Source organism: Maylandia zebra, linkage group LG1, assembly GCF_041146795.1.
Source record: "Maylandia zebra isolate NMK-2024a linkage group LG1, Mzebra_GT3a, whole genome shotgun sequence".
In the NCBI taxonomy this organism is placed as follows: domain Eukaryota; kingdom Metazoa; phylum Chordata; class Actinopteri; order Cichliformes; family Cichlidae; genus Maylandia; species Maylandia zebra.
Genome location: NC_135167.1, coordinates 15273996 through 15294576, shown reverse-complemented (window position 1 = coordinate 15294576; position 20581 = coordinate 15273996). Strand labels below are relative to the sequence as shown.

At 42.3% G+C, this 20581-nt stretch overlaps 1 protein-coding gene across 1 annotated transcript; it reads left to right on the top strand.

The window, feature by feature from the left end:
- The first annotated feature begins 18 nt into the window (after nt 1–18).
- Nucleotides 19–19852, top strand: urb2 (URB2 ribosome biogenesis homolog). The gene is made up of 12 exons (XM_004539485.4): nt 19–323; nt 1936–2086; nt 2175–2351; nt 2582–3708; nt 3807–3945; nt 5041–7483; nt 8165–8325; nt 8568–8678; nt 11348–11590; nt 14914–15010; nt 16641–16774; nt 19449–19852. Exons 2-12 carry the CDS (start codon nt 1961–1963, stop codon nt 19644–19646), a joined length of 4956 nt encoding a protein of 1651 aa, XP_004539542.2. The 5' UTR covers nt 19–323; nt 1936–1960; the 3' UTR covers nt 19647–19852.
- Nucleotides 19853–20581: the final 729 nt, after the last annotated feature.

The window sequence follows — 20581 nt, the reverse complement described above, 5'->3', positions numbered from 1 at the left end:
TTTCTGTCAAACAATGCTGTATGTAAGGTGTCTCGCGGTTAGTATCATGGTTGCTAGGCAACCTGAACAGCGCGACGAAGCGTATACCGTCCCATTTCACAAGCCTCTCACTTCCGCACTTCTCGTACTTATAGTACGCACCGTACGTAGTACGCGTAGTGCGCGTACTTCAAGCGTGCAGACCCTGAATTGGGACACAGCTCCAGTCTCCGTTGGCCGACAGGTTCATATCGTCTCTCGATTGCTTGTGCCTGGGCCGGCAGGGTGAAAGTTGAGGGGTCGTTCAAATCAGAAAACAGGAGACACGTGCGGATTCCAAAGCAGTAAGTTGAAAGACCTAAATTTGTCAGATGTGGGTCGATGGTAATAATCAAGTAAATCAGACGTTCTGAGCTGATTTGTATGCGTGCAGGCGGCTAGCAGCACCGGGATTAGTCCATGTTAGTATCAATATATGCTGCGTAGCTAGCCGTTAGCATTAAGCATGTCAGTGTGTGTTTCTGTGATGGGACTTCTACTGGTTTATCATTCTTATAAATGATTTTTTTTTTACTTTATAAGTTAAAGTAACTCCGACAGATGGGCAAATAAACTCGGAACAACAAGTACTCTATAATATAAAACGACAGAATGCATAAAAACGATCAGTTCTAGATTATGAATTGATGACTTTTGTTTAAAACGGTAAAGAAAAATTTATCACTGCTGTAAAGACTTCTCGGGCTGCTTATAAATAGTGCAAAGCGATACACTCTCAGGCCACTTCACTAGGAGCACCTTGCTAATATCGGATTTGATCCCCTTTTCATTGAGAGCTTCCTTAAATCTTCGTGGATTCATCTTGAAAACATTCCTCAGAGATTTTGATCCATGTTGACATAATAGTATTACACAACAGCTACAGATGTGTCAGGTGCATTTCTTCACCACTGTGTGAATCTCGTCTTCCACCACATCCCAAAGGGGACCATATTGAATTGAGAGCTGATCACAGCAGTTCACAGCAGAAAATTGAGACTCGTCAGACCAGCCAGCTTATTTCCAGTCTTTTTTTGTGCTCATAATTAGTTTAATAGATATAAATAATCAGTTGTTTGATCAATAAAGTGAAAAAAAACCCCGCCTTGAATGTAGTCACATCCGGTTGTAATCCAGATGTTAGACAGATGGGGAGCAGTCTAGTGAGTACAGAGAGTTTGCAATGATGGGGATAACTGATGTCTGATAATTTAGATGAAGCCTAACACAACTGTTTTGCTGTTTGTTCATAGGTAAAACTCACAGTGTCATTACATATATATGTGTATATATACATTACAACATATGTCACAAATACTAAGACACGCATTGGTGCTAAAATAAAGTCAAGCAGCCACTTCTATAGAACACTATATCCCCTCACTCTTGACACTATTTCCTGTTATTTAAGTAGGAGTAGGTGAAGTTCAGGGTATTGACAAATACATATAAAAAGCTTTGAAGTTAAAATGATGTGGTTAACTGTTTCAGACAGCTTGTTTAAACACTGTGCCAAACTTAATTTGCTTGTCACTAAACTACTTCATGTGTATAGTAATTCTTTTCATTTTATCGCAGCTATTTGGAGGATGCTAATAAACTAAAAAAATGGATGGAATAGTTTTTTCCCTTTTATATAAAAAAACAGGATCTGAATATTACTTTATAACTGACAGACAGTTACATACTTCTATAGCATCTATTTATAAAAATAAAATGAAGTAAAACTTCCAATTATTGTTGCATAAAATAAGAGTCAGGAAAAGCCTTACTTATCTCTTTCTGTTTCCTTGTCTGTCTTATATAATCCCAGCTAGCTGGTTTCACCATCACTAATGATTATCAGGAATATCCAGGTTTCCTCTTTCTTCTCCTCTGTGTAACCGCTCACTCCTTGTCTTCTTCCTGTCTTTCCAGACCTTTTGCATCAGCAGCTGCAGCGATGGCTGCCATCTACTCGGGTATCCACCTGAAACTAAAGAGCCCACAGACTCCATGGGATAACAAGCTGAAGCTGGCACGTTTTGCCTGGATCTCCTCACAGTGCCTGCTGCCCAACAAAGAACAGGTAAAAGTGGAAGCTAGTGAATGTTTGTAGCGCGGTAATTTCTTTTTTGGCGTGTATTAAGCAGCAGCTAACCTAAATCTGTCTGTAGGTGCTGTTGGACTGGTGCACCCATGCCCTCTCACTCTACTACAGTAAAAAGGTGGAGTTTTCCCAGGATTTCTTGGAAGGCCTGTGGTGCTACCTTGATGATGTGCTTCACAGCCGGAAGCTCCAGTCTTTCCTCAAGCAGGGAAAGACCATCACTCTCAAGCTCAACATGGCACAGGTACTCCAGCAGTTAAATCAGAAATCATGTCTGTGATATAACAGCACATGTGATCTCCTCTGACTCTGTCTTGTGTCATTAGAAGATAGTAAGAGCATGTCCTGCACAGTTCTGGGTTAATACTACAGTTGTAGCATGAATTGATAAAGACGCAATTATACTAAAAGGTCCCAGAATTACTAACTTGACAAGTGGAAGTTTTACTCACAGCTTTTTCTCTTTGCTTCCAGCTGCTTGACCAGCTGCAGAAGTGCGCACACGTTGGCTCCAAGTTGTCGGGGTGTGTGTCCTATATACTGAGCGTGTGTCAGTGCATTTTCTCTTCTCCTGCACTCTCATCTGTTTTTACATCTAAGTATGAACTTATGGTTGATCTGCTGGCCAAGCTCTGCTCACTGGCCTGTCGTGAGCTGCAGGAGCAGTTGCCCATGGAATACCTAAAGAAGGAGCCTGTCACAAGTCACGATGAATCGATGGCCGAGTGTCTTCAGACTGAACCTGCAACAAATATGGAGACTTCCCAGATGGACATGCTGAATGGCAGTTCAGTAGATCAGCCACAGTCGGACGTTGACAAATCCTCTTCCAAGCCGAAGGAAAACCTCCATTCAGCTAACCTATTTGAGGTGTTGCTTCAGGTGCTGTCATCGTATTTGTCAGTGCAGCGACAACAAGCCAATCCTAGCAGAGTCTCTAGTATGGTGACAAACCACCTACTCCAACCCTTCGTCCTGCTCCGGCACCTGCTGACCTCGGGAGAATTTGCAGCGCGTCTCGCTCACCTGCGTCTCCGTCAACAGCTTTGTAGAGACATCCGCATGAAGATGGACTCCATCCTTCAGTTGGCACTCTTCCCCTCTGAGCACCTGAACTTGTACAAGGAGGAGCTCCTTCCACCTAAAGAGGATTCTGGGAAACGTGGTTCAAGAGGGACAAAGGGGCCTTTCAAGCCTGTCAACGCTGTACTTTCCAAACTGAGCGACCGGGGTTACTGTGAGCCATCACTACATTACCCTGTGAAGTCCAGTGCTTTGTGTCTGTTGTTTAAGTTTTTTCTGGAAAAGTACGGGAAAGCGAGGGTAGAAGATGAGGAGGAGCAGAGGATGCTGTGTTTCTACTTTCTAAGCAGATTAGTTCCAACTTTAGATCTTCATCTTGGTGAGCAGAAGTCACCTCCAGCTTCCATGAGCTCCCCAGAGAACTGGAACCTGGCTCTGCTGGCTGTAGAGTCCCTGCTAAGCCAGGCGCTGTCGACCGGTATTTATAATGTGGCCGCAGACAGGATACGACACAAAGACGTCCAGCTCAACTTTTACAGAGCCGTGGGACAACTGCTCTTCAACGAGGCCCAGCCGAGGTAAAGAACAACTTCTCTGCAAAACATTTTTATTCCAATAAAATTACAGAATAATTTTCTTTTCTTATGATAGAAAAATTTCCCGTCTTGACTTTCAGCATTCCATCGTGGTACCGCTGTTTGAAAGTGCTTTTGAGTCTCAATCATCTGATTCTCGAGCCAGATCTGGACCAGCTTTTATCTTCAGCCTGGATTAATGCCGAATGCATGGAAGCACGAGTGCAACGCGCCAGACAGGTCTTCATTTAACTTTTATATTTTACAAATTAAAAAAAAAAAGGACAATAAATCAGTGTTTTTAATTACAAACTCAGTTCTTAAAAGTTGAGATGCTGTGATCTGCAAATCTCATAACCCCATATTTTATTTACAATAGAACACAGAAAACATATTAACTGTTTAAACTGAGAAAAAGTACCTTTGTATATCCTCATATTGGATTTTAGCTGCTCAACAGTCCCAGGTTTTCTTTGTCATATTTTTCATTTCATTATGTGCAAATGTTTTCCCTTAATGAAAGGTGTGGAGTGCAGGCAGGCAGGCAGGCCAGCTCAGCACCTGGACCCTCTTCTCCTATGAAGCCATGCTGCTGTAATAAAGTTGTAGCATTGCTAAACTGCATATTGCAGATTAACCTGCTGAAATATGGAAGGAAGACAAGGAAGTCTTTCCCTGAAACAGATGTCACCTAGATAGGTCATGCTTCTCTAAAACCTGTATATACATTTCAGCCCTTATGCTGCCTTTCAAGATGTGCAAGCTGCCAATACTATAGGCATTAATGCACACTCATATTCTCAGAGATGGAGGCTTTCGAACTGAGCGGTGATAACAAGCCAGATGGTCCCTTCTCCTCTTTAGTATAGAGGACGCAGTGTTCGTGTTTTCTAGAAAGAATTTCAAATTTGGATTTGTTTGACCACAAAATAGTTTTCTGGATTTCTGGAAGTGTTCCTTATTTCCATGACAGAATGATGGCTAACTGACGGTCCAAAGTTCAGTCATCCAGTGTTGATTTGTTAGCCTTTGTTAGATTTCTCCAAAATCCCTGAATTTTTGAAATTATGTATTATAGATTATGAGATTAAAACTCTTTGCTTTTTTAATGTTTTAATAAGCTGATGTTTGTCATGACATGTGAAAATGTCTAAATGTAAGCATTTGATATGTTTTTGTGTTTTTTCTGTGAGTTTATAAAATCTGCAGATCATTGTGTTCTGTTTTAGTATACATTTTATACAGCACCACCAACTTTTTAAGAATTGAGTTTATTCATTTTAATTTATGAATATTCAGATGGGGATGTTTTAATGAAACTTTACTTGCCAACAGCTCATGGTGTGCAGCCTCCTCCAGACCTACACTAAGCTCCGTCAGCTGCCTCGTCTGTTCTCTGAGCTCGTGTCAGTGATCTGCCAGCCTGCTCTGGATGACCTTCGACCTCCTCTTCTGCCTGAAAGCATCTCCACCTCTCTCAGGACCTGCCTTCTGGACACACCTCCATCCCAAGTTTTAGAGATCTGTTCATCGGTGATGGAGGCCATTAGGAAATACATACTGCCTGACCTGGTGAAGGAGAAAACAGAGGGAGAGCGAATGGAGACTGATGGAGAACATGAGGACCAAGAGAGAAAAGACGCTTCTCTCAAACTCCTCCCCCTCAGTCAGCTGCTTCATGCTGTTTTATTCAATCTGAAGACTCTAGACAATGCCTCTCCTGTTCCCTTGGTGAGGCAGAGTCAGGACCTAATGAAGGGGTTTCAGAGCTTGATAAAGGAGTTACTACGTGTGGTTTCAACAGAGAAGAAGAATAGAAATACAAGTTCAGTTCAGAAGGCCTCAAAGAAAGGCAGAAAAAGTCTGAACCTCAAAGAGAAACCTTCAGAGTCTAAAACTGGAGCACTGTGGGAGCAGAAGACCCTGGAGGCAGCTCTCCTGCTCAGATACACCTGGGTGGAGGTGGATACACTCTTCCACATGCACTGCTACAAATATGCATCTCCTGATGAAGCTCCTTCTAGTTCTCCAATCTCTGACATAGAGAGTCTTTTATCAGGTGACATCTTACCTGCTTGTCACCGTCCGTCCCCCTCCTACACCCCAATGAGCTGCATGCTGCTCAAGCTCCTCACTTTACAGCAGATGAAGAAGATTTTGCTGGACGACGTGTTATTAGGCGAATCCAGCACCGCAGCGCTTCTAAAAAGGTCAGCACAGTTTATTTTAGCTACATCTGAGCTGGAGGTGAGTCTGGATGGAGAGCAGGCGTGGGACAGGCAGATCAGCAGCGTGACCACCAGCTCCTACTTTGCAGCGCACTGGTATCTTGTTACGACCAACTTACCTTTGATCCTTTGCCACCTGAGCAGCGAAGACGTGCGCTGCATAGCTGACGTACTTATCAGCTCATTTCTGAACAGACGGACAGACGGATCAGAAGACTTGCCGCCCGACTCTCTGACCGTCTCCCTCATATCTTCGCAGCTTCTTCAAAGCCCAATGCTTGCTGAGTTGCCTTCACTGTTCTCCGCCACAGTTTGGTCACTCACACAAAGGATTATCTGTGTGCTCGGGGCAGCACATACACCCGAGGTTTGTTCCACACTTCTGACATTTCAGGAAAGAGAGGCAGTCTCTTCACAGAGAGATGCCAGTCAGCCTCTGCCCACGCTGGTGAAGAAAGAGACTATAGTTGAGGATATTTTGACATCCTCTAAAACTGGAGAGATTTTTGTACTGCTGACTGAAACAGAAAGCAGGGAGCTGGTAGGCTTACTTCAAATCTTAACAATCCTACATCCAGATGGATTGAGCTCCAAGGATCTCTCCTGTGTGTTCCTCCTGCTTTTCTTTATGCTCACCTCCACCTCCTGTAAGCCAGAGAGGATGACAGAATCTGGAGGTGATGCTCTGTTCCTAGGAAAGCTGCTCGGGGTTCTCACTCATCTCCTAGAGAGTAAGAATTTCCAAAGTGTTCTGAAGCTCATGCACGGTAGTACTTTGCTGCAGGCCGCTTTGTCGTCTCTCCTGTGGCATAGAAGTAGTGCGAGAGCTCAAGCCACATGCAGCACTGATTGGTTGGATTTTATCAAAGCGGTGCAGGTCTTCATACAGACCTTAGTCAGTTTGATAATTATCAGAAACAGTAGTGTTCGACTCAACCTGGACCAGTTTGCTTCCTATCTTACTAGCGAGGAAGTGACAAGCATACAAAATGCTGAATCCAGTTCAGGGGCTTCCTTGTCATCAGTTCATCTTTTGCTGGCATCTGTGACTTCTTTCTCCCAAGTGATGATCTCCAATTTGGGAAGAAGCAAGGCACTGGATCAGATTTTAACCCAAATACTTGCAAAAATAACTGCTTCGCTGGTACCAGCTGTCGAGTTTGTCCTAAAGCCCCAAACTCTCAGTGAGGGGGTGAACCAGCCCGCCAGCATCCTCGGTCAAGCTTTTCTGGTAGATGTCGTAACAGTCATGCTGCAGTCTGAGCTGTCCTCACTCTCAGTGGAGGATGAGAACAAGCACAGTGGCACCAGGCTCACTCATATGAGCCTTTATCAGGGCTTCTGCCAGCAGATCCTTAAAGAAATAAGCTCTGCCCCCAGGCCCATGGACTTCCTGGTTTCCTCTCTCCGCTTCCTGTCCTCCTTTTACCAAGCTGTGCAGATGGTGGAGGGAAAAGACACGGAGGAGGAAGGAGGGATGAAGAAGGGAAGAAATGAGCTGGATGACCTTTACATTCAGATACTGCAGACTGTGCACAGGCTACTGACAGGTATATGCAACCATATTAAAAACAAACATCTCATTCACCTGTGCAATCAGTCAGTGTTGTCCTTTCAGTAATTACCTCTGCACATCGCACACATTGACACAGGAATACAACTAAGGGAGTATTTCATGCCATCTGTTAAAGAAAATGAGCTTTTCTCTGTCGCACGTACGACAGTCAGATTCAACCCAGCTAGTTAAATTTCAAGTTGTTTGAATTTGAATTCTGTTGCAGAGGATTCTTGGGCTCCACTAGAGCAGCTTTACATGATGCTTAGTTCGACAACTTATCCTGGGGCCTTGGTGCAACTTTCTTCTGATTGGCTGCTCCTTGCAAACACAATTAAGAATATTTAATTAAGAATATCTGTTCTGGTTGACATCACACAGATCAAAAAGTAATAAAATAATAAAAGAGAAAGCCTGATAAACCCCTTTTTATGAAACCAGTCTCCCTGTTGCCTTTGTCAGTTTTAGTGACAACATTTCTGTTTGGATCAGTATATTTTATGTGTACTTTATTGTTCCCTGTGGGGGAATTCCTCTCTGCATTTAACCCATTCACTCAGTGAAGCAACCATTGCTTGCATCCATCGTGTTATTGAATGGACTGATTTATTATTAATGCAGCACATTAATGATTCTGTTTTCTTGCTAAAATCTCTTTCGATCTCTTTGATTTCAGCTCCCTGGCTGCCTTCAACTGACCTCAGTGAGCTGGAGCCGGCTGTGCAGGAGCTGTTGCGCCACTTGGTGGCGAAAAGTACCACAAGTCGATTTAATCTACTGCTGATGACGATCAGGGAAGGACTGGACATTAGCAAGCTGAGGGCAGGAAACTGCAGGGTGAGGCTGAGACTGAATTTTCCTATTTCAGATTTCATGATCTTAAAACCTGTAGAATCTGCACAATTTAGATTTTTCTGTGTTGTTAATACAATGTTTTAGATGAGAGGCTTTCTCTTTATCTACCTGACAAATGGGAGGTTGTGATTTTGGTTTATTTTTTTCCCCACAGTGAATAAGAATGTTTAATACTCTGTGTTAACTGTTTTTTCAAACTCTTCTATCTGTTTGCTGCTCTCCAGGAGGCACTATCTGCAGTAATCACCATTAAGCTGCTGTCCTGTTGTCAGCTGCCTGAAACCTGCTCCAGAGCTCTGTGGCTCATTGCACCACAGATTATATCTGCTGTGGTGGTGAGAAAACCAAACACTCACACTCGAACACATACAGAGTTTAATGCAGTGAGAATACACACACACAAAAGCACCACTTTACTCATGCACATATATACAGTACTTAAAAGGGGCCCCTTAAATGTACAATAAAGACAGTAAGAGAGACTGTAGGCAACCTCTGGTAGGCTTGTTAACTGTTGCCTGCAGCTGCCTTTTTCTCTGCATTGCCTGTGTCAGTCGACTGGACTGCCTCTGGCGGCGCTCGGTGTTAGCTACCGTCAGCTTTGTTTCCCAAGTGGTTTCCTCTTGAGACGTGCAAGTCAAATGCTTCCTGGGTCTCTTATTGGCCCCACCTGCACCTGCAGAGAGGCTGAGGTGGAAGCTGTAAACCATCAGGAATATCAGTTGATTACATCATGGTGTTTATGCTCCAAAACATGTGCTTCTTCTGATCCTTCTGTCTAATCCCAATCATATTTAAAGTTTAATCGCATCCCCTGTATGTATGCACATTTTTCAGTTCAATAGCATGCTGGTTTGAACTGTGTTTAAAATTATTATGATTTTTTCCCCTAATTTTAACGACCTACTTTGGGTTACTGCGGTAATTTTTAAAATTGGTATTAAAATCTCTGCCAGACCACCAAAATGTCCCAGATCACCATGAAGAGAGTGAGGACAGTGTTTTAGAAACAAAATGCATTTCACGCTCGTAGTTTCCCTGCCTGCCTGTCGGGAGGAGCTGCTGTCCAAGCTAAAAGAATATAAAACCTTTTGTGTTATTGCGGGAATGCTGTGTGTCATTGGTCAGTTGTTTGTTTCACAAAAAGAGACGGTTAAATCAGTTTGCACACCTGGTGTGGAATCACTGGAATGATGACAAACGGGGTTATGGGTGTGGGGCACGCCTCGAAATGAAGCCAGCTTTGTTTTGAGGCCAGAGTCAGAAACTGTGACTGGAAAATGAACTGGCTTCAAACTACAAGTTAAATGACTGCTTACATGTTTAGGATTTATGGTTTTTTTTTATTATTATTTAGGTAAAAGCCATTAAACAAGAATAATCAGTTTAACATTCACATTATAGTGAAGACAAGCAGATACTGGGCCATGATGATGAGACGCGACAGTCCGATCTCCGGCTCATCATCTGTGATGGTTTTAGCGACCATGCGCTGGAAGTACATGGGACCTTTTTTATTCTTTTATTCAATAAAAATGCCTGTAATTTTTTAATGCTTGACAGCCACCAGCGCCCAAAGACAGCCACAGTCTTTTGTTCATCTTCTTTGTAATTTTCACTTATGCTCTTTTGGCCTTTTCATCAAGACCCCCACCCACTCACACGGAGTGCTCTGATAGACACACATCCCCTCACTCACGCTTTTGTTATCTGTCAAGTCTGTATTTTTATACATGTGAGAGAGAGCCTGTTCAAAAGCATAAAATATTCTAATTAAATTCTTCTTTTAAGTGAAGAGGCAGAATTTTATTAAAATCTTTTTTTCTTCAGCTCTTTAATGGTGGTTACTTGTCACGATTTCTCTTTGGAAATACACAAAACTACTTTAATTTACATGCCGATTGTTATATTTTTGTTTGCATTTATTTAGTACAGTATTACAATGCTTAACAAATGTATTAGACCACCAGTTAAAAACATAGGAAACACAAGTATTTTAGAAATCTTAAAATTATATTATTTATTCTTTATTTATTCTTTATTTATTATGTGTGTGGTAGGTAGAAAGCTTTTAATGTCATACAATAAAGTGCTGTGTAACTGTGTGTGAATGTAGGCTTGTAATATGGAAAAGTGCAAAATAACGACTACTCCAGGGTTTGGAAAACATTTCTCCTTCTTAAACCAATTCCCAGAGCCCACCAGTGAGGCGTGCCTGCATGCATGCACTGAGTCGTTTCTGCAGTTATGTAATCACCGTTAGTCACCTATAACCACGTGATCATAATCTCACTGCATGAATAGTTCATGAGGTCATCCATCTCTCCAGCCTCATCTCCAGCTCTACCTGTCTACTCGGTGGACTGTGTTTTTTGCATGAGCTGACACCATGAATCAGTCAACAAATGCAAACTGCAAATATGTAATGTCCTTGCTAGAAGGCGTGGGCGGGGGTTGCTGTGGCCGTGGCCTTTGCTCTCTTAAAAATCATCCTCAGTACTCCTAATGGTTTTTCACCTTAAGGGCTTTCCTGGGTGTTTGAGATATTTGTAAATAGCTGTTATTTTTGCAGGGTTTAGTTCAAACTTTCAGTCCTTAGAAAACATTGACACTTGGAATTTCATTTCTGGGAGTTACTCTGAGCCAAGTACTTTGTGAATGTGGACTCTGTTGCTTTGCATGCTGGCTCATTGTCACTGACTTGATTTAATGGGACCTTAAAATACGATGAACAGGTCCATTGTTAATATTGTTAGGCACACCTGTGCTGCTGTGGGAAGTCATGTCTGCTGTGAAACAGCCTTTTGTTGTCAGTTTTGTTAAATATGTATTTTCGGTATTCATTACATCCAGAAAGCTTTAAAAAAAAAAAAAAAAAAAGATGAGTTGTGAAGGAAATACTTTAATGTTTGGAAGGCTTGGATTTTTGTAGCTTCTTGCTCTCATTGTTTGTACGTGTTCATCTATCGAACCTTTACTGTGTCTTTGTCTTTCTGTGTTACAGTTCTTAGTGAGATTATCCAGTCAGGACGTCTCGCTGACCCTTCCCTTTACCATTCCCACGATAATGTCGATGACATCACTGCTTCGACAGGGGGAGGGGCAAATCACCAGCCCTCATCATGTGACTTTGATTCTTGGAGCGCTCCAGTCAGTCCCCCTTGACCACATGACCCCAACAGTCTATCATTCAGCTTTCTTGGCTGTTCACGAGGCGCTGTTCGCCATCATCCAGTGTCATCCTCAGGTATGAAGGGACAGGTAAAAGAAGTGGTGCAGGGGTGTGAAACATGCAGTGTGTAAGAGGGTCCAGTCTGGCATAGGGGATTGCTTTTTAATAAGTGAGAACTTATTCAGTTAAATTATATAAAATGTGTTTCACTGCTGCTTAGCTCTAAAATAGTTGACCATGTCAAGGTGTTGTGCGTGTAAATAGACACTGAACATTGTAATGCACATGACAGTGGCTTTGGAAATGTGGAAAAAGTATGTTCTTTAAACTGCACTTGCCTACAGTTCCTGTACAGGCGTGCCAAGAGCTTTGTTCACATTGTGCAAAGCTCTAGTTGCAGCCAAGCAGCAGAGGGTTTCCACTTTGCCACCCTTGGGATCAAATCGCTGCTGTATGCAGATGACATGGTTCTTCTGGGCTCATCAGGTGATAACCTTCAGTGTGCATTAAGGCAGTTTGCAGCAGAGTGTGAAGTGACTGGGACCAGAATAAGCACCAATCTGAGACCATAGTTGTCAGCTGGAAAAGGGTGGAGTGCTCACTCTGGGTCAGGGGAGGGGAGAATGGCGCAGGAGATGGATGGATGGATTGGTACCAGTGATACTGACGCTGTGCTGATCTGTTAGGGACTGGAGAGCCCAGGATCTCACGATGGGCTTGGGAACATCTTGGTGTCCTGGGCAGAGACATGCGAACAGTAATGAAAGTTTCTCTGGAATGTCTTAAAGGGAATTTTCAAATTGCAAACAAACTTTCTCTTTGAATTGCAGATGAGCTGATTAGATTTCAGTGTCCAAAGTTCAGGATCAGTTTAACCTGTTACAAGATGTTTTTAGCCTTGACTCAAGAGTTTATGTGCTCCTGGTGTTTTATGCAAAAAGATGAGCAGTTAATTAATTTACTGCAGAAACACAGATCGTTTTTCAGCCATAACTCAGCAGCAGGTAAGGTTTATGTAAACTGCAGCTGGACTCCAAACACTGAATGACCTCCTTGATGTGAGGCCACTCTTCGCTGCTGATCTACTTTATGGTAAATGGTAAATGGCCTGTATTTGTATAGCGCTTTTCTAGTCCCTAAGGACCCCAAAGCGCTTTACACAACCTGTCATCCACCCATTCACACACACATTCACACACTGGTGATGGCAAGCTACAATGTAGCCACAGCCACCCTGGGGCGCACTGTACCGACAACAAGATCAAAGTGTCACACCGCTCTGATATCAAATAAGACTTTATTTCAACGTTTAGGTGAAAAAAACAGTTATTCATTCTATAAAGGATTCCACTGGGAACATTACTCATGATCCACAACAAATAAATAAATCTTTTAAAGACTTTTATGAAGCTTTATACTCATCACAGATTAATCCCACCGACGCTGATATTTCAGAATTTCTTAACAATATAAATCTACTGAAACTAAATGATGAACAGATTGCGGCTCTGGATTCACCTCTTTCAATATCTTAATTCCACGAAGCTCTACAGCATCTCCCAAACAATAAATTCTCAGCACCAGAAGTTTTTCCAGTACACTTCTACAAAGACTTATGGCCTAAGGTAGCGCCTACTTTTTTTTTTTTAGAATGGTCACTCAAATTCAGAACCATCAGGCTCTGTCTCCAAACATGAACTCTGCCATCATTGTCTACTTCATAAAACAGGCAAAGATCCTGTGTAACCATCCAGCTACCGCCCAGTTTCACTCGTAAATCTAGACCTTAAAATACTTTGCAAACTCCTTGTCACCACATTCATAATGCATTCTGACCAAACAGGTTTTTATTTGGCTTTGCTGCCTGTAATGCGCAGCCAGGCTGCTGGGTGCGGCTGCTCGCTTACATTATTATTACAAAAAGCTGAATGAGCAGTTTAATTCTCATAGATAATTTTCTAATAAATTTCTACAAGATGCTTTTGTACAGCTAAAGAACATTAAAAAGGTACTTTTTAAAAGCTGTTCCTGCACTCTGCCCCCGACTTATGAAATCAGACCTACACACTTGTATAATGAAGGTCTCTGTAGGTCAAGGCTGCTGGTTTGAATCCTTGATTTGAAGAAAATGTGGTATGTGGTGCCGCTGAGCTCACAGGATGCCTCGAAGGAATTCCGCTTTCAACAAAAGGATATTGCAGCTCACCAGCTGCATGGAAAACATCACGATGTCTACTTTTTCTGCTTTGTACTGGGAGTGTTCACTTTGCACCCAAAAGGTCGTAAAAATGAACTTTTTTTTTTTTATCCTGAAGAAATGGAGCCATCTACATCCCGGCCCACACGCTTTATTCTGCTCCGGCTTTGTTAATGCGATAATTTTTTCAGTTTTTCTGAATCTAAAATGTTGACAGTTTGTTGTTCAGTAACAGCGACAAAGCCGGGCTGAAATGGGGCAGCTGTGTTAAATAAAGCCAGCCATGAACGAGCTAAGTGATATCAGATGTTTGCAAGGACAAAAGACGACTAAGAGAAGGGGGAAGAGGGGAGGAAAAAGGAGGCAGTGAAGGAAAGCAGAGTGAGAAAGAGACAGGAGTAAAAGATAAGCGATAAAGAGATTAAAGGATAAAACCGGAGATGGAGAACGTGATACATGAGGGAAGTTTCAAGACAAAATAGAAAAGAGGGTTATGTCAGAGAGGTGTGAGGGAGGAGGCTCAGCAGGGAGAGGTCGGGGAGCTGGCAGGCCGGGTAGGTTGGCATGGAGCAGGTTTAAGTCGATGGAAACCGTTGCTGAGCTCCAACCAGAGCTGGTGACATCATCCCTTCCTCATTTATATTCTTCCCGTCTCTCCTTCCCTGCCTCAGTCTCCCCGAAGGGAGCAAGGTACAGACAAAAATGCATGCGTAGCTCTCGCGGGAATCCAACTTTTACCTCAGTCATTTTGCGAGCTGTAAGTTTATGGCTGCTCTGTTACAACTCTGTGAAAGCGATATAACAGATGGATCTGTCAGGACTGCTTAGTCCATTTTTTTTTTAAACCGTCTTGGATTCAGTTCTCTGCTCTGTGTTTGTCAGATCCTAAAAACATGTAACATTTGTCCTCCTTTGAGTGTTTTACCACACATATGACAGTAATTCATGAGTTTAGGTCGGGTTGAGCACAATTCATGTTAATGCTGCATTAGTGGTGTGAATGGAATGTAACATAATCCAAAGTCAGTTGCAAATCCTCAAGAATAAATCTAATGACTCTTCTGGGAATTTAAGAGTCTACAGTTTTCTGCCAGGATCTATTGCTTTTCAGCAATTGCAGTATAACAGTGTTTTATCAGGCAGAAGTATGACCTATTAAGATATATGTTACTGACTGTTTACTTTTTGTGTGTGTTTCCAGGCGATGTTAAACGCAGCTCCCTCCTTCTTAAATGTCTTCTACCGTCTAGTGGCTTCTATTGTGCAGGAAGGTCGGCAAAGAGGAGACGGTGACGCAGGTAACATTAACATCGTTCACTAATGTGGCCAAACCAGCTCAGTCAGGCTGTTAGGACTGCACAGTGTAAAGTTGTAGGTGAAAGACATAACAGGAAACGTTATCATGTCTTCAAGGCCCAGAAAAACAGTCTGCTTTACTCTGATGAAGGGGCTGTACTAGCGTTCACTGTTCACTACAGATGTGGCTTGTGTTTTGTTACCGTCCTCCCAACAAAAAATAACACTGCAGATTACTGAAGAATAATAAATTGCGTTGTGTAATCTGGAGCTGACACAAACTTTGTGCTATGCCCACACATGTTTCAACACTTCTGGCAGTAGCCTCCCAGAAGTAGAGAAGGTTACAGGCTCATTTTCTCATTTTAAATCCACTGTAAATTTAAGACCTCTGTTTGCAGTAACCTCCTACTTAGTCACCATAGGAACTATTCTCTGTACCAATAAGAGTGCTGCATGAGCACTCTGGGGTTTAGCTTTAAATTTTCAGCTGTCTTAATGCTGCAATCACACCATGATGATATTGTCCTCAGGCTCTTGTATCTGTAGAAATAAACATGTATGATTGATTAATGCTTCACTGTGTAATTAAAGAAATGGAAAAAAGGCTGAAGCACAGACTGTATATAAGAACTGGACATTTCTAGGGATGTACCTATCCAGCTTCTTTCAGTGTGATACAACAATATACTAATCAGAGATTTTAAGGGGACACCTGATCAGTTAGGTAACATAAACTATTGTGAATCCATTTCCCTGCATTGGTGGCAGACAACTCCCCAAAAAAGGCTTTAGTGTGCGCACAGGTTGATGATCAAGTGTTTCCCTTAATGATTTTAGCTGTGTGAATGAAGCTGAACAGAATAACAGAATAGAAAAGCACATAGATTGGCTTGTTGTCACCTTGTTTTCAAGTTTAAGGTGCGGGTACGCCACCGGATTGGCCGCTTTGTGTGGTGCGCAACATCATCGCACTGTCACTTCTATTTACACCGCTGTTAGCTCACAGGAAGTCGCTGCAACATCCTCTGTATAATTTGTCACTCTCTGGGCTTCTGCACTGTTACGCTCGTGTCTTCAACCATAATATGGCAAGTTGCAAAAATTGAGAGGCGCACGATCGGCCACCAAAACGACAGGCCACGTTAGCAAAATTTGACGACATTTTCGGCGTGCTCTCAAATGTCTCTTTGGTTTTTTTGTTCATTAAACATTTTCATTATGAGATTATTGAGTTTTGTAAGTGCAACGTGGTGCTCATTTTGCAAATTATGGCCCCAGTTAGAGTCAAAATGGAGGATAAAGTGCTGTATCATCAAATCTGCTTTCAAGACACTAAGAAGGCAATGCTCTTAAAAGATCACCTAGAAGCTAAAACAGCTCAATTTGCTTGTGACACGAGCCATTACTAATGTCCATCTTTTATATACAGATCATGGATTTGCAGCTTTGTATCTCCAGCTGTCATTGAAAACATCCGGCCGGTCAATGCAGTGTTACGCTCCAGTTTATCTATTGATCATTAGTTTGGTTTGGGTAACATAAAATAAGAATCTTGTAAAGTAAAGAATATCTTTACATTCCACATATGAACATCTGAATAACATGAACACCTTTCTCTGTTTTCTGAAGGTCCAGACAGTGATGTGTATTTCCAGTGCTCCAGGCTCGTAGAGAGGATGTACTCTCACATTGCTGCAGCCGCTCAGAGCTTCACCGCGCTCTCAGCCTTCATGGTGGCTCAGTACGTCACAGAGCTGCAGAAGGTACACACACACACACACACACACACACACACACACACACACACACACACACACACAGTATGAATGTTCTCTGTGTCTTGATTTACTAATATTTGTACTGGAAACATATTCTTTCTGATGGTTTTTACAATTTGGTGACAGAGCAATGAAATGCCAGACACACACACACACACACACACACACACACACACACACACACACACACACACACTCATAGTATTACAGAAAGCCAAGACAGTTCCCCATCTGTCATCCCCTGTGATTTTCTACAGCTGTGAGTGACACACACACAGACATTGATGTATGGAAGAGGCAGCAGGATCTCAGATGATCCTTTGATCCAGCCCAGTTTGTCTGGTAGCCGTTGAGCTGAGCGATGGAGGCGCTGACGCTCAGAAGCGGTGATTTCCATTGGCCAAACTGTAGATGTTCACAAATCTCAGTGAACAGGTCCAGGATTACTGTAACTCTGAGTGCTGGAGTGAAGCTCCCTCAGTACAGTGAGTCACGTCTGGCTCCTGAGAGCGGCTGCTCTCAGCTGCCAGACTGTATTTAACATGACGCCAGCCCGACTCAGCAGTTTCCAGTCGAGTCGCATACTGGGAAAAAGAAAATGAGCAAACCGGCGGGCAGACAGACAGACAGAAATAGCGTGGAAGTCATATTTGGGATTCTTTGTACTCCGTAAATCATCTAATAATCCTAAAATTGGACTTATGGGAATAGTTTAAAGACTCTGTGCTCTTTGTAATTTAGCTGCCTCTGTGTCAGAGCTTCTCCTCGTGGCTCTTTGAAGCAAACCTCCTGTGGAGCAGCAAAGCAACATTTTATCAACAGTTTATTAAATTAAATCACCAAACATGGAGTTTGTATGAGTGGGAAAGCTATGATTTCATATCACCCTGTAAATATGCTTTTTAATACTGTAACGTTAAGGCATTTTAATACGGGAATCTATGGGGATTGACTCGCTTTTGCAGAAAGCCTCAAGTGACACCTGGAGGAACTGCAGTTTTGTTTCCCCTCGGTTAGGACCAGTGAAGATCGAGACAGTATTTGCACAAATGTGCAATCCACTGTGAGACTACTCGTCGGTGTGCAAAGTGCTGAATTGTAGATTTGAGCAAAGCTCCAAACCTCACGTGATGAGCAAAGGGGCGATTCGAACTTATCAGTCACAGGGTAGACTGATCTAGGTTTAAACAGATATTTGCATGCGTATGAATGCGTAAAATCTGGTCACAAGGAGCATGATTTTGGTGATTTTCTGCTTTGTGGTTTCTGTTTGTTTGCCCTTCTTCTATGTAGAGTTATATGATGAGCAGGATTTGGTTGCCAGTAAACAGTCCTGTGCTGAGGCCAAAAGAGGCCGTTTGTTTGCCAAAATGCAATCTCAAAACCATCGGTTGTTTTGTGCAGTTGTCGCTCTGCATGTAGTCGTTAACACTTTTGTCTTATGCATGAAGGATCCCCGGTTTGAGCACACACGCACACCTAGCCATCAGCTGGACTCTGTCAGGAAGTAAAATAAAACATATAAACGAGAAGCCGAAAATACCAAAAAAAAATTTAGTATTTTGAAACAAGGACCAGAAAACAGAACAGGAAATCTTATCCTATCATCACCTGAAAAATAAACACATGTTGGGGGTTTTCTGTTACGCTTGTTGGACCATAAAAAATTGAATATAATTGTATTATTTTCGAGCAAAAACAAGTAGTGCTTTATAAGTAAACACTGAATGTAAATATAAAAAGCGGAAATAGACGAGTGCTTTACATAGCTTTGGTTATCATGTTCATTTTCTGCCTCTTCTGTCTCAGTTTCGTATTTTTCTGCACACAAAGCAGTTACTATGTGCTGCTGACTGCTTTGTTTGCAGAAATCCCCATGGTGGGTTGTTTCCTTCATGTGTGAAGCCTATCATTATGTGACTCAGGTTTTATCTAATCGTTAAACAGGTACAGTCAGCAGCACAGAGCAGCCATCACCTCCTCGCTCATTGTCAGAGGTCTGTAGACTGCGGTCACCGCTGATAGCATCAGGTCATGGTGTGTTACACCTGTGCGTCTGTGGCAGTGTAGTGTAACAGAGATGAATAACCAGACGATATTGAATATCCACTTGGCTCGTTGTGCAGGGTCCACTGAGCACAATCATTGTTGTTTGACTATTTTACGTGTTATTAGAGTAAGACAGCTCCACCCGTCGTTGGCTGAACACGTTGCTCTGCTTCTGTCACTCAGGTGCAGATGAAACGTGTAAGACCTTCCTATTTTCAGAAAACTAAAAAATCCTCTGCAGCAGTGTGACGCCACGTATACTTGATCCCCCAGGCAAAACCCTGTACTGAATTTCATATGTAAACTACAGCGTGGGATTAAAAATACAACTTTTTACATTTTTAGCGCATTTTGGAGCAACAGTGACGCAAACTGCTGATTATTACTATAAAATCTGCAGCATACGGTATCATATTCCTATGCAAATTTGACCTTGTTAAGTGCAAAACAGAGAGGAAGAGATGTGTGTACACAGGATCATCATTTCGCTGGAACACAGATGTGATTTATGAAATGAGCAAATGATGTCTGACCTCAGATTCATATAAATTCTTCTTGTATCTCTTATTGTCTCTGCTGTCTCGTCCTCTTTCATAAATGACCTCTCCAGGTTACTCTGCGACCAGACGTGAAGCTGCATCTTACTGAGGGCATCTATCTGATACTGGACCTGTGCAAGGAGCAGGATATCAAGTTTCTGAGGGCAGGACTGCCGATGGGAGTCAGGGAGGTCTTCAACGAGCTGTACGGCAGCTACACCCACTATCACAAAGCACAGAGGCAAGGAGAGGAAAAGTACACTGTTTAACTGCCCAAATCGCCTTTGGTTTCAGTTTAGGTTTCAGTTTAATTACACAAAAGTAGATTTTCTGCTTATGTTTGATTATTTTTAAGTAGAAAATCAGTTTTGTATACCATATGATGTCACTGTTGATGTTCTTGCTCCTCGGAGTTTATTGTAAAATTAAGACGGTGGATTTTGTACCTAAGACAATAAATATATGATTTCTGCAATTTTGTTAAATGTTGTGAGAAGTCCTGTCTTCAAAACCAAGACAAAATACACTCACTGTCCACTTTATTAGATACACCTCCACTAATCTAATCAAGCGATCACATGACAGCAGTTCAATACATTTAGGCATGTAGACATGGTCAAGATGAGCTGCTGAAGCTCAAGCCCAACATCAGAATGGGGAAGAAAACTGATTTAAGTGATTTTGAATGTGGCACGGTTGTTGGTCTGAGTATTTCAGAAGCTGCTGATCTACTGGGATCTTCCCACACTGCTTTCTCCAGAGAAACGGAGAAAGAGAAAATGTCCGGTTAGCAGCAGATCTATCGATGAAAATGCTTTGTTGATGTCAGGAGTGACAGAAAAATGGCTAGAATGCTTGAATTAATAACCACTTAATACAATCCAGAAGAACATCTCTGAACCACACTCCAGCAACGCTTGTCAAACCTTAAAGCCTGGATGGGCTACAGCAGCAGCAGAACACACTGGGCGCCACTCCTGCCATCTAAAAAGAAGGAAACTAAGCCTACAGTTCACTCACGCTCACAAAACCTGGACTTAAATTGACCTTCGTGACCTTTAATTCACTCAATGAAGTTAAATTGGATTAAAATGCAATTTATGCAAGACAGTGTGTGAAGTTTATCTGTGTAAAGATGTTTTCCCCCTACACACCTGTCCTTCATTTAGGTGTGAAGAGATATTAAACCTGTTAAAAATAGAAG

Coding starts and splice junctions, on each gene's coding strand:
- urb2 (XM_004539485.4), top strand. CDS start 1,961: ATGGCTGCCATCTACTCGGGTATCCACCTGAAACTAAAGAGCCCACAG. Junction 7,484..8,164: donor TGTGCACAGGCTACTGACAG/GTATATGCAACC, acceptor CTTTGATTTCAG/CTCCCTGGCTGCCTTCAACT. Junction 8,326..8,567: donor TGAGGGCAGGAAACTGCAGG/GTGAGGCTGAGA, acceptor GCTGCTCTCCAG/GAGGCACTATCTGCAGTAAT.